The 15,575-nt window shown below is 47.9% G+C and overlaps 1 protein-coding gene across 2 annotated transcripts in view; it reads left to right on the top strand.

Annotated features, from left to right (window-relative positions):
* Positions 1-15,575, top strand: part of SNRPD1 (small nuclear ribonucleoprotein D1 polypeptide) — a 47,646-nt gene that overhangs the window by 30,745 nt on the left and 1,326 nt on the right. For both annotated transcript variants that reach the window (XM_085607358.1, XM_085607359.1), the window contains one exon: positions 1,827-2,018. In XM_085607358.1, the coding sequence (XP_085463484.1) occupies positions 1,827-2,018 (192 nt within the window). The remainder of the gene's footprint in view (positions 1-1,826; positions 2,019-15,575) is intronic.

The raw sequence follows: 15,575 nt of genomic DNA, 5'->3' as shown, positions 1-15,575 counted from the left end.
GAGTGACATCTAAGCCCAACTATGTATTTGTGTTACTGCGACTGGAAGTAGTGTTGCCCCTACCCCTCAAGACCCACTCTTTATTGTCACTTTTGTAAAGCCAATTATTATTTGGAGAACACCTTCTGTAGTCTACTCAAATAAACTGACTTTCTGAATTTTGTAGAGTTTTCAGAGCTAGATCTTTACGGTTTCATTTAAGGGTGCCTCGCCTATTTTTCCCAAATGTTAAAGGCCTAAAAACCACAAAATAGGATAGATCCACCACTACTTAAAGATGTATATTTTTGTAAAAATGATTTCTTCTGATTCTTTTGAAGAAAGCTGGGACAATTTGAGCACCAACATTTTGTAGATACATGTTTTTTCTTTTCGTCAAACTTTCTTTTACAGCATTTTATTCCATTTTTGGGGAGAACCACATTTAGACTTTTCATGAGGCTGTCCCAGCGTAGTAATCAAATCCAGAGTATCTACTAAACTTGCGAGTTGAAGTTACATTGCGGGATAATAGTGAAACTTCATCAAGGTGTCTCAATACACTAGGCACACCGTCTGGTAGAAGGTGGGCTGCTGGGCCCTCCGCTTGTAAGCAAGTTTTTAAACCTATGTTTGTGGAACCACTAAATTTGCCACCTATACAAGTCAGTGTTTCTTAATTAGTTAAAACACACACCGAGATGGCTTTTGCGTCCCTCAAACTATTATTTTCCTCCTTTCATTCTATTCGCTATTTGGATTATTCTTCCGCCTTCCAAGAATTACTTCCATTGGAATGCACAGGGTACTAAAGCACATTTAAAAAGAACACTTGGTCCTCAACCTGTTTGTCACGTTCAGTTTATCTGTACACATTGATTATTGTTCACAAAGCCAATGGATACTTATCTATTGCATTTGTACACGCAGTGCTAGCAAACATTTGTTTGACTGCCATTTTCCTTTTCGAATGCTTGGTAAAATTTTAGGAAGAAAGCACTAATCCTTTTAGACAAAATATGGATAGATGGAACAGTACATTAACCATACATTATGTGTATTAGTGCAGTTTTCTGTACATTATTTCGCGTTTTGTGATGTACTATTGCCAATCAAGCCTAATTATATTGTAAATCATAGCAAAAAGGAGATCTGCTCATATTTGCACAATTGTTTATGGGCCTGAATACAATGGACTTGTATCTACTAGCTACTTGACTTCTCCTGGAAAAAAGTTGGTGGTAAGAATGCTTGCAATTTGTCTAAACAATGACCCTCTCAGGGTAGCATCCCAACCCATCGCCCTTTTGGCTCACCGTGCCACCTCGGTTTGGACCCGGCCAAATGCATATCCCATGAGATGGGTCTTGGCAGAACCGTCTAGCCAGGTCCTCACCTGAACAGACAACCTAGAATGCCTCACCTCTGTCCAGTTGGGCATAGAAGGACTTTTATAAAGCAGTTAACCACCATGTGTAACTTCCAAGACAATGTCTAGTGTGTGTTAACTGGTTGTGTCTGTTCCAGTGACCCATACTTTTTTCAGCTTTTAGTATCCAGTCTTGTGTGATACTTCCATGGCTTCATCTTTTAACTTGGGTGTACTTACACTGCCACCGTTGTGCTTTGAGTTGCTGTCTCGGGAGGAGGAGGGGGGGAGCAGGAAGGAATCACTAGTGTCAGTTCAGCCACCAGGAGTTTGTTTGTAAGCATGTTGAAAAAGTGCTCCTACACAACCACTGTTTTCACAAATGTATATATATATTTTTTTGCTTCATTTGACAATATTTTTATTTGATGCACTTCTCACCATGTTTCTGTTTTTTCTCCGGCTTCCTATACTCTAGGTGTGGATGTGAGTATGAATACACATCTTAAAGCTGTGAAAATGACCTTGAAGAACAGAGAGCCTGTACAATTGGAAACATTGAGTATTCGAGGCAATAACATTCGATACTTCATTCTACCGGACAGTCTTCCTCTTGATACGCTGCTGGTTGATGTTGAACCGAAAGTTAAATCCAAGAAAAGAGAAGCGGGTAAGTGTTTGTAAAACGTACAACTACAAACGTTCGTGTTTGTTTGATATATGTTAGCAAAAAACACTGCAAATGTGCGGTCCATTATAGGCCACTAAAAGAAAATCGGGCAGAGATCACAAATCAAACTATTTTTTTAAAAGCCGCATTATTGAAACCAGCTGTATCCTTTTTTTTTTTTTTTTTTTTTTTTTTGTTGCATTAACTGCAGAATTTAATGTGCTAATAGATTAGAGATGTAGTTTATGCAGATGGTTTGACACTGCCAGCAGCTGTTTTACAGAAGGTGGAAAGGCTCTAGGGGCAGGAGGCCTGTAGAACTTTTTGCTTTCCCCTAGAATGTTTTCCTGACATAGTTGCCAATTTAGATGCTTTGGGTAATTTGCCACTGCTGATCAGTGTCAAAGTACAAGGGTTCCCTATGTAAAGTACAATGGTAATTGGTTGGCCATGATTGGTATGTTTGCCTTACTAGTAAAAGTCCCTAGTGACGTGCACTGTGTGTGCAAGGGCTAGTAATGCAAAGGCGCGCAGACAAGGGAACTCAGGCCTTCAGTGTAGGGCCTGCGCGCAGAGTGCTTAGTTAGCATGTTGTCCTGACAAGTACAACCACTTGCCAGGCATTACTTTCCCTTATGCATACACAGTGGGCACCCCAGTGATGGGTCCCGGGTAACCCCTGGCCAGGGTGTAGTGTAGGTAAAAGGCAGGAAATATACTGAGGTGTGTTATGTCCTGACAGTGAAAAACACTCCATTTCGTTTTTCACCAGTGACAGGCCATTCTGCCCATAGGACAGAATGCGGGAGGCTGGGTGTTTTAGTCTAGTTTTCAATAAGTTTATAATGGAGAGGTGAAGTTTAGTATGTATGAACTCAGTGTCATAACACATCTTCTGTGAAAGTGGTTTTGTCACTGTGTTCAGAAACCGCTCTTTTAGAAAGTGTCTGACTTTTGTGCTTTAAGCATTTCTGTGTCGCTGTTGAATGTGGATTGACTGTCGATCTGAGAGGAGCTGGGGGAGGTCTTGACTCAAGGGAGGGGTTGAGATGGCACCAGGCTGCCCTGCATCCGGAGAGAAGGGGGAGGAGAAGCCCGGGAGGTGAAAGGCCTGGGCTGGTGCTATAAACCAAGTGACCCATCTCCTGCGGAGTGATTAAGGATCCAGGCCCCCAGTATCAAAAGGAAAAGGTGACACTGGGAGGGAGACACCCAGAACTGATTTAAGCAGGAGTCAGGGGACCCCTGAGCACTTAGAACTTCAAAGATATGAAGGGACATAACTAAGAGAACTGAAACCCCTAGAATTTGGTTTAGTTTTGAATGGCGAAATGGACAGGTTGAAAAAGCAAAGGCTTTAACCTCTCTCGTGGTCAAGAAGAACCTCTGCCAAGGAAGAAGTTGCTGAAGAGACTGCTGGATAGGACTGACCCTTGCTTCGTGATCTGGGGCTTGAACATTACTGTGCTGTGTCCTGCACCCCAAGAGCCCGAGGTGAGCTGATTCCCTGTTTGGAGACCTAAAAGTTTCAGGAGGAGTCCCAAGCAACGTGGTGTGCGCGTGCTTTAGCAGCTTGAGACCCTCAGGTTGTGCCTTGTGATCGTGGGCACACAGGAGTAAACTGACTCCGACGCGCAGGGTGCGTGTCGTGGTGCACGCCGAGGCATTGGTGAAGAGCACCTGGTCGTTGTGTGCACCGGCAGAAGAAATGCGTCTCGAACGCGCAGGGTGCGTGTCGTTGTGCAAGCCAAGGCGTTGGTGAATAGCGTATGGCCATCGTGTGCACCAGAGAAGAGGCGAGTCCCGGACGAGCAGAGTGCGTGTCGCGGTGCAACCAGAGGCGCTGGTGAGGAGTGCCTGGGCAGTGTATCCACTGAGACCGCCAGAAGGACGGCCAGGTCATTGGGCCCTCTGAGTGAAGTGGTAGCGGCTGGCCCCTGCTCCACGTGCTCATTGACTGAGTTCTGGATCAAGGCCCAAGTCGCTGAAGGAGGAGAGTGGGGTCGCGCGCCCCCCCCACCCCCTCGGTAACGTCGATCGTCACCTGGTATGGGGTGCGGGCTCGGAGGGACGCTCTAGGACTCTCGCTTCTGTCAGCTGCACGAACCTGTTGCTTCGGCTCGAGGCCCGTGCTGACTCAAGAAGGGGCCGTACTGGGGCCGGAGTGAGAAGCTGTACTTTTGTGTTATCATGGATCCATGTTGGGGGCAACTGTTAACGAAGCACCTAGACTGTCGTATTACACTTTGCACTATTGCTTCTAATGAAGTATTGAACTGTAGTATGACGCCTGACCTTCTTTGTGCCTGACGAACTACATGCTTGGTGCGCTACGCACTGCGTTATTTTTCACTTGCAGAGCACATGATTAAGTGGCGCATTTCATTATTTATCCAGTATTAGGGGTGTCTTTCATAGATTCACATGCCTGAATCATTCCCCGTCGTCGAGACGGGAGCCTCCGGTACATAAAAAAGTAATGTCCTATAGACATACATAGAGAAAAATAGGCCTAAGGGCCTCCCCTTAGTAGCCTATCATAGTCCTTATGCAAAAAGGACCAAACTTCTAGAGCCAGCCAATCAGCTATCACCTCCCTCTAGAACCTTCCTGGCAGGAGCCTCAGTCCCTCAGATTTTCTACCGCACGTTGTGCTAGGGAGTCTCCAACCTGAGCTCTCCTCAGGATTCATTTCAAACCAACTTATTCACAGTTTTTGGTGACTTTCTTCTTCAGGATTTCACCGCTGACTACTTCAGGCCTCTTTTTGCTTCAGTGAGTGTTTTATTTCATCTACATCTCCTGGCATGTCGGACTCCCAGAAGAAAGCCCTTTTCAGGGCTTGCTCTTCATGTGGGAAGAAGAGGCTTCATGTGGACGACAAGCATGAACTATGCTTGTACTGCCTTTACCCGGACCACGTCCCTAAGGACTGCAAAATATGTAGGTCTTTCCCACATAAGACCTTGAGAGACAGGGAAGGCCGCCTGCTTATCTGGCTGGACAGGCTCAAAGACAAGGACAGTGTGGTGTCCTCAGAGGCGAGTTTTTCTGGAGCCTCTGGAGTCTCCCTGAAGAGGCCGAGAATGGCATCTCCTGGCCCCTCAGACGCTCCTCCTACGAAGACGCACAAAAAGTCTTCAGAGGCGAGATCTTCGAAGTCTTCAGCGTCTGATAAAGTCTCTCTCACCTTCAAGAAGCCTACTCTGTCGGCCTCAAAAATTGCGACGCCATCATCTGTGCAAAAAAGGCCATCAGGACATGTCTCCACAGCTACGACGACAGTGTCCACGTCCACAGCGGCGTCGGCCCGCTCGTCGACGACTACCACTCCATCATCATCGTCTGCAGGTACCCCTATCTCATCTATTATACTATTAAAACCGTCGTCTAAATCATCGTCGACGACGAAGATAGTACCGTCGAGGGCCTCGTCGACGAGGAGCCCTCCGCCGACGGAAGAGTCGACGTCAAGGATATCTATGATGAGTGCGTCGACGACGAAGGCATCGTCGACGAAGATGTCGACGAAGATGTCAACGACGAAGGCATCGTCGACGAAGGCATCGTCGACGAAGGCATCGTCGACGAGCGTCGACGACGAAGGCGACGACGACGAAAGCGACGACGACGAAAGCGTCGACGACGAAAGCGTCGACGACGAAAGCGTCGACGACGAAAGCGTCGACGACGAAAGCGTCGACGACGAAAGCGTCGACGACGAAAGCGTCGACGACGAAAGCGTCGACGACGGAAATATCGTCGACGACGGAAATATCGTCGATGGGGACGCCGTTGGTGACAGCTGAGCCGTCGACGGCAAGGTCGTCGTCGTCCGTGGGACGGAAAACCAAGGAGATTTCTGTGCATGGAACTGCTCCCAGACCACAGATTACCCCGGAAACAACATCTCCAAGCAAGGTCCAAACCAATTTACCTCTGGAGATCCTGCAGAGCGAAGAGTCCGAAGAAGAGTTCTTCCAACAGGCTACTTCCCCTTCCGAGCTGTTTGTCAAATGCCAAAGCACGGACGAGGAGCAGGAAGGTTCAAGTGCGCAGGAGCGCCCCGTCCAGGAACAAGTCCGCACGGAGGTCACCCCAATGGTCTGCCTCCCTCTGGCAATTGTTAAGGACCTCAAGTTCCTTATCAGGGATTACAAACAACGTTTCCCAGAACCACCAACACAGGATACAGGGGTCCCAGTGCCAGTTACTAACCCCCCAGCGACAGCCCCAAGGCAATCACGGCAGGTAACGCAGGTCTGCCACGAGCCGCCACCTCAGGTGATAGACTCAACGGATGAGGAGGCTGAGGAGATGGAGGAAGGTGAGGTCCCGGGAGACCTGACGGACCAGGATGAGGAGGAAGAGTATGTAGCATCGTCACCACCTTCCCCACAACCGCGCCAGGCAGATTCACCACCTGTGGATATAGGTGGTTTTCATAAGCTAGTGGAACGGGCTGCGACGCGGTTCCATATGGTCATGGAGTCGACGGAAACAGAATGCTTCCTCCATGACTTTAAGGAGCAGACGAAAAAGACGTCCAAATCAATCCCTATCATTGACTTCCTCTGGGACCAGGGAAAGAAGTTGATGCTAACGCCAGCTTCAGTTCCTGCGGTCGTTCCGCGTCTGGATAAGAAGTATAGAGCACCATCCACGGCGCCAGCTTGCCTGACTGGCCACCCGAAGCCGGATTCGGTCGTGACCCAAGCGGCCCAGAAAAATTCACGCAATCCATCCTCGCCTCTTTCAGCACCACCAGACAAGGAGGGCAGAAAGTTAGACACAATAGGCAAAAGGTTTTCGACCACTTCGGCAATGACCATCAAGGTGGCCAATTCTATAGCCCTTTTAGGGCGTTATAACCGCCAACTTTGGGAGGATATTGCCCCTTACTTAGCAGAACTTCCGAGTGCCACACAGGATGAGGTGAAAGCACTCCTTTCCGAAGGCCAGTCTTCTGCGGCAGAGATCATCGATTGCGCCATTGATGTAGCCATGACAGGCTTCCGTCAACTGGCTGGGGCGGCTGTCCTGCGCCGCCAAGGATGGCTCAAAGCAACATCGTTCAGGCAGGAAGTGCAGACGAAGGTGCTAGATATGCCCTTCGACGGACAGCACCTATTTGGAGATAAGATTGATGAGGCGCTACAAGCCATTAAAAAGGACACGGACACGGCTAGAGCGCTTGGAACCTTGCAGGCACGGAACCAGTCCTTTCGGGGCAACAAATCTAGAGGCCAGTCCTCCTACAGAGGATCATTCCAGAATAAGTCCTCATATTCGTTCCAGAACAAGACCCAGTACCAGCAAAAGCAACAACAGGGTCGACAATCATCTTACGGAAGATCCAATTTCAGGGGTAAGAACCAGAAAAGGGGCACAGGCGGACGCCAGTGACCGCTTACTCCAGCCAGTCCAGCTACCATCTTGTTCTACACAAATTGGAGGAAAATTGACTCATTTCCTAAAGAATTGGCGCATCATCACCTCAGATCGTTGGGTGCTCCAACTTCTCAGATTCGGCCATTCCCTAGAATTTACCGCCATCCCGCCTGCAACCCCTCCCCGCAGGTCTCCTCACAGACATCTGCGACTGCTGCTCCGGGAAATATCGGAGATGTTAAAGAAGGGAGCTGTCGAGCGAGTTCCATCAGCTCAGAGGGAGAAAGGATTCTACTCCCGTTTCTTTCTGATACGGAAGAAAGAAAAGAAGTGGAGACCCATCCTGGACCTCAGGGCACTCAACTCTTTCCTGAAGAGTCAGTCGTTCAGGATGGTGACGCTCCAAGAGATCCTTGGCATTCTGGAGGAAGGAGACTTCATGACATCCTTGGATCTTCAGGATGCTTACTATCACATCCCGATACTCAAGGGGCACAGGAAGTTTCTCCGTTTCGAAGTGGCAGGACAGCACTACCAGTTCAAGGTCCTTCCGTTTGGCCTCAAATCCGCTCCGCGGATTTTCACCAAGTGCCTTTCTCCTGTGGCAGCTTTCCTACGCCAAATGGGTCATCAAGTTTTCCCCTACCTAGACGACTGGCTGGTCAAGGCGCCTACGGCCGTAGGCGCAACCAAATCCTTCAACGCTTGTACCAATCTTTTCAATCATCTAGGATTGACGCTGAACCTTCAGAAATCACATACGTCCCCTACGAGAAGTATCACCTTCCTCGGGGCCACCTTGAATACGGAATGCGCAAGGGCATTTCCCTCAGCCGAAAGAAAACACAGGATCATATCCCTGGCCAAAACGGTGCAATCCAGGAAATCCCTGAGTTCGCACCTTCAAGTCACTTCTGGGAATGATGTCTTCCTGTATATTACTCATCCCTCACTGCAGGCTGCGGATGCGCCCACTGCAGGAGGCTCTCTCGAACCAGTGGACTCAGAGCGCAGGTTCGTTCGAGGACATTATAAACATAACTCCACAAATATCCAGGAGTCTCGAGTGGTGGAAGGATTCCAGAAACCTCTCGAGAGGATTACCGTTCCTGCTGCCAGCAGCGCCATTGGTGATCACCACAGATGCATCTCTAGCGGGATGGGGAGCTGTCCTTCAGGACCTCAAAGTCAGCGGCAAATGGTCGGATCGGGAGCAACACCTCCATATAAATCTGCTGGAGTTGAGGGCTGTGTTTCTGGCTCTGCAGGCCTTTTTACCACGCATCCAGAACTCCCAGGTGCTCGTCAGGACGGACAACACCACGACGATGCATTACCTGAACAAACAGGGAGGAACGCGTTCGCTCACGCTATCGCGCGAATCGCAGAAAATCTGGAACTGGCTTGTTCTCCAGGGGATTACGCTCAGGGCGGACTACGTCCCGGGAAAGGACAACACCATGGCGGACGCCCTAAGCAGGCAGAAATCCCTTTCCCACGAATGGGAGCTCGACGAGAGTGCACTAACACACGTATTCTCGGAATGGGGAGTCCCAGGAATCGACCTGTTTGCCACCAGGGAGAACGCCAAATGCCCAAGCTACGCAAGCTGGCATCCCCAACCGGAGTCGCTCGGAAATGCCTTTTCCGTAGGATGGTTCAGCGTATTTGCGTACGCTTTTCCACCGTTCCCGATGATTCCCAGGGTCCTCAGGAAGATGAAGGCGGAGCCCTGTACACTAATTCTGATCGCCCCGTACTGGCCGAGGCAGCACTGGTTCTCGGACCTTCATCGCCTCTCCATCAGGACGCCGATCCGTCTAACACAGCACCCGAACCTGCTGACAATGTCCAAAGGACAAGTGCAATTCCCGAACCTACAATCGCTCAGGTTATCGGCCTGGCTCCTGAGCACAGAGAGTTTTGCCAATTGAACATCCCGCAGGACTGCAGGGATGTGCTAGCAAAGGCGAGGGCGGACAGTACCAACAAAACCTACTCCCTCAAATGGAAGCGCTTCTGCGTTTGGTGCTCAGAGAAGGGCCTGAGACCGCTTCATATCACACCCGAGCAGATATTACCATATCTCCTGCACTTGGCACAGTCCGGACTAGCGCATGCATCCATAAAGGTGCATCTGGCGGCAATTTCACGTTTTACCAGGACTTTTCAAGGCCCGTCTCTCTGGTCCAGCAGACTTGTAAAACAGTTCCTTAAGGGTCTTTATAGGTCCTTTCCAAGGCCCCGACGGGTCCCACCGACTTGGCACCTCAACTTGGTCCTTAACCAACTCATGAAGCACCCCTTTGAACCCATTCACCGAGCCTCCATCAAGTACATCTCATGGAAAACGGCTCTATTACTTGCGCTCACATCTGCCAGGAGGGTCAGCGAGTTGCAGGCTCTCTCCATTCAGGAGCCCTTCATGCAGTTCAAACAGGACAGGGTGGTGCTGAGGACAAATCCCAAGTTCATACCGAAAGTGCCTTCAGACTTTCACCTCAACGAGCCTTTGGTCCTACGCTCCTTCTTTGCCAACCCTACCACGGCAGCAGAGAGGACGCTCCATTCTCTGGATCTCAAACGATGTCTTAAGTTTTATATGGATAAGACAAAAGCATTCAGAAAATCTTCACAGTTATTTGTGGCCTACAGCAGACCAAGGCTGGGTATGCCTCTTACAAAACAGAGCATCTCAAGGTGGATTTCTTCTGCAATAGCGTTCTGCCATGAAGGGGCCGGACGGCCGTTGCGAGACAGGGTGGAAGCACACTCCACCAGAGCGATGTCCACATCAGCAGCGCTGTTTGCTGGAGTGCCGATTTTGGACATCTGTAGAGCGGCGACGTGGAAGTCACCGCATACCTTCTCCAGACACTACTGCCTGGATGCCGAACTTACGAAGGATGCGGCAGTGGGCCAGGCGGTGCTCCGCCATCTGTTCCAGTGAGGTGAGCCTTCCAACAACCCGCCTTCCTGGTATGCACATTCTTTACTGTTTACTGTTTTGATATATGCCAATGCTTTGAACTGTTATGATAATGATTGTATTATCTCAAGTACCTTTCTGGCATGTTACATCGGAAATGTGCATAATGCATTGCTAACTACTCTGATTCAGGCATGTGAATCTATGAAAGACACCCCTAATACTGGATAAGAAACGCGTTACTTACCTGTAACAGCAGTTATCCAGTATTGGTGTCTTTCATAGATTCACATGCAACCCTCCCGCCTCCCCTGGAAGGACTCACGCCTCTCTCTAACTATATTACGCCTACCTAGCTTGGTGCGTACGAAAATCTGAGGGACTGAGGCTCCTGCCAGGAAGGTTCTAGAGGGAGGTGATAGCTGATTGGCTGGCTCTAGAAGTTTGGTCCTTTTTGCATAAGGACTATGATAGGCTACTAAGGGGAGGCCCTTAGGCCTATTTTTCTCTATGTATGTCTATAGGACATTACTTTTTTATGTACCGGAGGCTCCCGTCTCGACGACGGGGAATGATTCAGGCATGTGAATCTATGAAAGACACCAATACTGGATAACTGCTGTTACAGGTAAGTAACGCGTTTCTTCTTCATCGCACAGTACAGGATTATAACGTGGCGGCTTGCATTATTTCTTCATTGCGCAGAACATGATTGTAGCTTGACGCATTGCATTATTCCTTCTATTGCAAAGTAGATGACTGCGGCGCAACATCGGGGATTTTCTCTATTGCCCAGTACAGGAGTATATTGTTACGCTTTGGAGTATTTCGTTTCTTTTGCAACATGGGTGATTCTAGCAATGCGACCGGCCTAACCTTTTGGAAACGGTTAGAAGTAAGCTTAACTGTTGGTTAGAAGTGGTGGTTGGGATTAGACCCTACCAATCCAACGGAAGGAATACTACCTATTATATGTTGGTTTTGTATTGTGTGGTCATATCTTGTATCTTCTTATATAAAGATTATACTCGTGTTCAGTCTGTTTGTGGTGACATCATTGGGTTGCTGGGAGTGTGGTTGCACATACTGTACACTCGTGCCATGGTTTAAGCCTGGCTGCTTGTGCCAAGCTACTAAGGGGGTGAGCAGGGCTATCTCAGATGGTGTCCTTACTTAGCCTAACGTTGAAACGAGGGGGTCCGGATCTTGCACCTGGCAACTGTGGTGTGGGATACGGAGTCCCGCCATGAGCATTTGGTGGCGGCGGTGAGGGACAGGAACCCCCACTACCAACAAGGCCACTTATCAGAAAAGGATGCAGTGACATTTTGCTTGTTACGGGATCAATGATTGAATGCCCTTACAAGAGTGGGTTGCGTTTTGCATAGCAATCTGTATTTGTAAGGCAAAGGCAATTCTACGGGTAGGCATTCTGGTTGACTAGCAAAATATTGGAGCACTGATTGATTTTATGCAGGATCAGAAGCTAATTGCGAGTTCCAATGGTAAATTGAATCTGTCCCGAGGTGCGCTTAACCATCAGCAGGCCCAACTAGTGCAGCTCCCTCTTACATTTGACACCCCCATATCACCTGGGATGTGTCAAGGGATCAATTTCGGGTCCCTAGGTATCGTTCAGCCCAGTATTGTCTCAAGGCTTCATTGTACCCCCTTCCAAATGTGTGATAAAACTGGTTGGAGTCATAATGTGTGCAACTGGTCCTCCATGGGGTATCCACAGCACAAGCAACTTCCTGAGCTAACCAGTTATATTTTGAACTGCGGTTTTCTCATGAGGTATGTGCGATGCTGCATCGCTGCCTCTCTAGGGGGCAGCCACTGACTCAAGCCAGTCCTTGTCCTCTAGCGGCTCCAAGTCCCATGTCCACGCCTCCCTCACCTCGACCATTGGGTCCAGCTCGTTGCGCTGCAACATCCAATAGAGGACAGTTTATGTTCCTTGATGCCTGAGCAGGATTTCGCCTCTAAGGGTCCGTCTTTGGGAATAACTTCATTGGGTCTCTAATATGGCGTGACTGCAAGCCAGAGCTGGAAGTAGCAGAACAATTGGTGCTTGTGGTACTCCACCTGCAGCTCTTGTAAGGGTTTCAATGACCCATCGTAGAGTACGTCGGCTAGGGTCGATATGCCAATAATGCCCCATTCGGCAAATTGGTCTTTTTCTTAGTTTTTGTGATCTGCGTCATCTGTTCCCATTGGGTGCTATGAGTCCCTATGTGACCACAGGTGGGTTCCCCAATCCCCATGTGCGTTGTCGCCATCTACAGATTACTTTTCCCTAGGTTTGGTCTGGAAGCAATGGTTGAAGCTCCAGGGATGCTAAAAAAAAAAAACTTTTTTACGGATCGAGCACTTCTAAAGAAAGCATCTACAGAGAACGTCCATACAAGTAAAGGACTGAACACCAAAAAGTAGGTGGACCATGCAGTCAAAATCAAGTTCTGCCGGTCACGACATCAGGACATCAGTGGAGGACATCCCTCGGAAAAATTCTCCACGTCGAAAGACTATAGCAAGATAAGCTAAGAAGATACTGATGCCCTTACCCCAAAGGAAAGGCCGCAGACTACACTAGACGAGTGCTCTTTACTTTTTGATAATTCCACTCGCTTGTTATGTTAGCACGGCCACAACCCTGAGGAAACAAGCTGACTCTGTTTGGCTGGTTTCAAGAATAAGGTGCAGGCCTGCATCGACACACCTTTTTATTGGAGATAATCTATTTCGGCTCTGCAAAGGGGCAACTCCCTGAGAAGACTGATAGGGGGCGGCTAAAGCTGAACCCCACAATTCTCCCAGCAAAACACAGATCCTCAGCAAGCTACTTTGCAGCAGTTGCAACCTGCCCAGTGTCTACCCATTCACGGTAGGACAAGAGGAAGGGAACAGCCCACTAGAAGACCAAGCTTCTCAAGCAAGTGGCCCAGCTTTAGCACAAAGAGAAGGTCCGCCACAAAAACGGAATGTTATGCCCCCAGCATAAGGTAGTACAACTTCTGCAACAGCAGGCAATCAAGAGTCCCTCTGGCTGTAGTGAACTAGGGAAACTATTCAGCGTATTTTCTTGTGCCAAAACCGGACAAGTTGCTATGCCGCATTCTAGATCATTGCTTCATAAATCAATGAATAAATATTCAAAAATTCTAAATGAGCGCTGCTGGAGGTCATCCTGCGGCTCCAGATAAAATCGGCATGGTAATGATGCACCTAAAGGGTGCATACTTGCACGTTCTAATCAGCTGCAGGCACAAGAAATTTCAGCACTTTTTCTATAAACAAGGTTCACTACCAGTCTAGGGAGCTTCCCTTTGGCAAAAGTCAGTACCCAAAATGTCCACATAATGCTCCACCTCAGGAGCTGCTCACTTTAGAAGTTATACATACCCCTCGCAGCGTGTCTGGCTGCGAGGGCGACTGGCTGGTTAAAGCAAGATCATTTTCCCTGTACAGGTGAAGCCTTGGCACAGTCCTGGACATGCTACACAAACTAGGGTTTACAGTAAACTTGGGTTTACAGTAAACTTGGAGCTGGAGAGGTAAAATATTTTTCTGGCAGCAAGGATCAACACAGCAAGTGCGTTCCCCACTCAAGTGGATCCAAGCAATAACATAACAGAAATGCACTGTTACATCGGGCAGCCAGTAATGATGAGCATGATGGTGTCCTTCATCCTACTGATTCCTCATGCAAGACTGCAAGAGATCTATTCAGGAATGGCTCTAGAATTAATCGTCATAAGTAATGGAGTTGTGAAGATCTGGTGGTTGCAACTCAGAGTTGTACATAAAGAGTGGGCATCGTAATGGCCTGATCTTGCATTCATTTAACTCCACCTGTGACAATCCACACACTCTTCACAGGCAAACTGCGGAGCCCTCAGGGTAGAGCTCAACATCTGGGTACTAGGGGAAGCAGTCTAGTACATAAATGTCCTTGAACTCTAGACAGCCTTCCTTGCCTTAAAGGCCTTCCAAACGCATGTCTGGAGAATGGACTCCAAGTCCACATGGGTACCACACCAAAATGTTTTTCCTCAACAAACCAGGACGACCATGGTCATATGCACTATCAAAACCAGCCCAGGGCATTTGTAGACGGCAATTGATAGAAGGATAACCATGATAGCAATATACCTGTCTGGTGTAGAAAACACGGAAGCAGAGAGTGTAAGCAGACGAGCAAGTCTTGCATGAATGGGAATTAAACCAGCAAGTATTCCAAATGGTGTTCCAAGATTGGAGCACACAAGAGACCATCTTGTTTGTGACCCCCCAGAAAACTCATAGCCAAGACTTTACATCAAAGTACACACACCTTTTCTCCGTGGGGAATGCTCAGTCGATTAAACTAGTCAAGGATTTTTTTTTTATACTTCTGCTAATTCCCCTAATAGCTCCTGTGATAAACGAGTGCAAACAATCATAAATGATGCTGATCTTGTACGCTTCACAATGGGCACAGCAAACTTTCAGTAGAACTGTCCTCAAGTGTAACATGGGTAGCCTTTTTGAATGCCTGAAGAGGTTTATATTTCAAGTCTGTGGAGGCTGCATATAGCCAGATATTATTAATACCTAGGAATATGTAAGCACCCTTGAAAAACCTTTCTTCACTAGATTTAATAGTTTGGTGGTTTCTTTGCTTTTGCAGGTAAAACCCTCAGTGGCAAGAGCCGCATTGCCCTTAGTAAACGAGTCCTGCTATGAGACTTTCGCAATGTTTTTACAAAGCTCCTTTTTTGTGTGAATTTAGTAGGCTTTTCCGCCAAATCACTTGGATCAAAGTTTTTTTTAAAAAAGGTTAAATTGCAAGTCATTAAGCGCACTTTCTCAAGGATATCAGTTTTGTAAGGCTAATTTAAAGATGTAAATAAAGAAATGGGTTGTGCGTCTTTGTGGGATAATTGCCCTCTGGCACATCTTACCACTGTTGTAAAGACTGACTAGACAAATAGATCTGGGAGATTGATCAGCTGTTAGCTATAGAAGGCTTGATGTCCTTCACAGAAATGCAAGAGAAATGTTAATATGAGCTGCTTTAATTCTTTGAAAAACTAGAGTAATCGTTGTACCAGCTGCCAAACCAGGTTAGGAACCTAAATGTATATGCTTTGGGATTTTGTGATCCGTAAAGATTTCTTGTCAGAAATATAGGCTCAATTAGACAGATTCTCAGAATTGGCACATGGAGATGATCCTGGTGTCACCCTAATATG

The sequence above is a fragment of the Triturus cristatus genome, chromosome 5_2, assembly GCF_964204655.1.
Source record: "Triturus cristatus chromosome 5_2, aTriCri1.1, whole genome shotgun sequence".
Lineage (NCBI taxonomy): Eukaryota > Metazoa > Chordata > Amphibia > Caudata > Salamandridae > Triturus > Triturus cristatus.
This window is presented reverse-complemented; position numbering and strand designations above follow the sequence as displayed.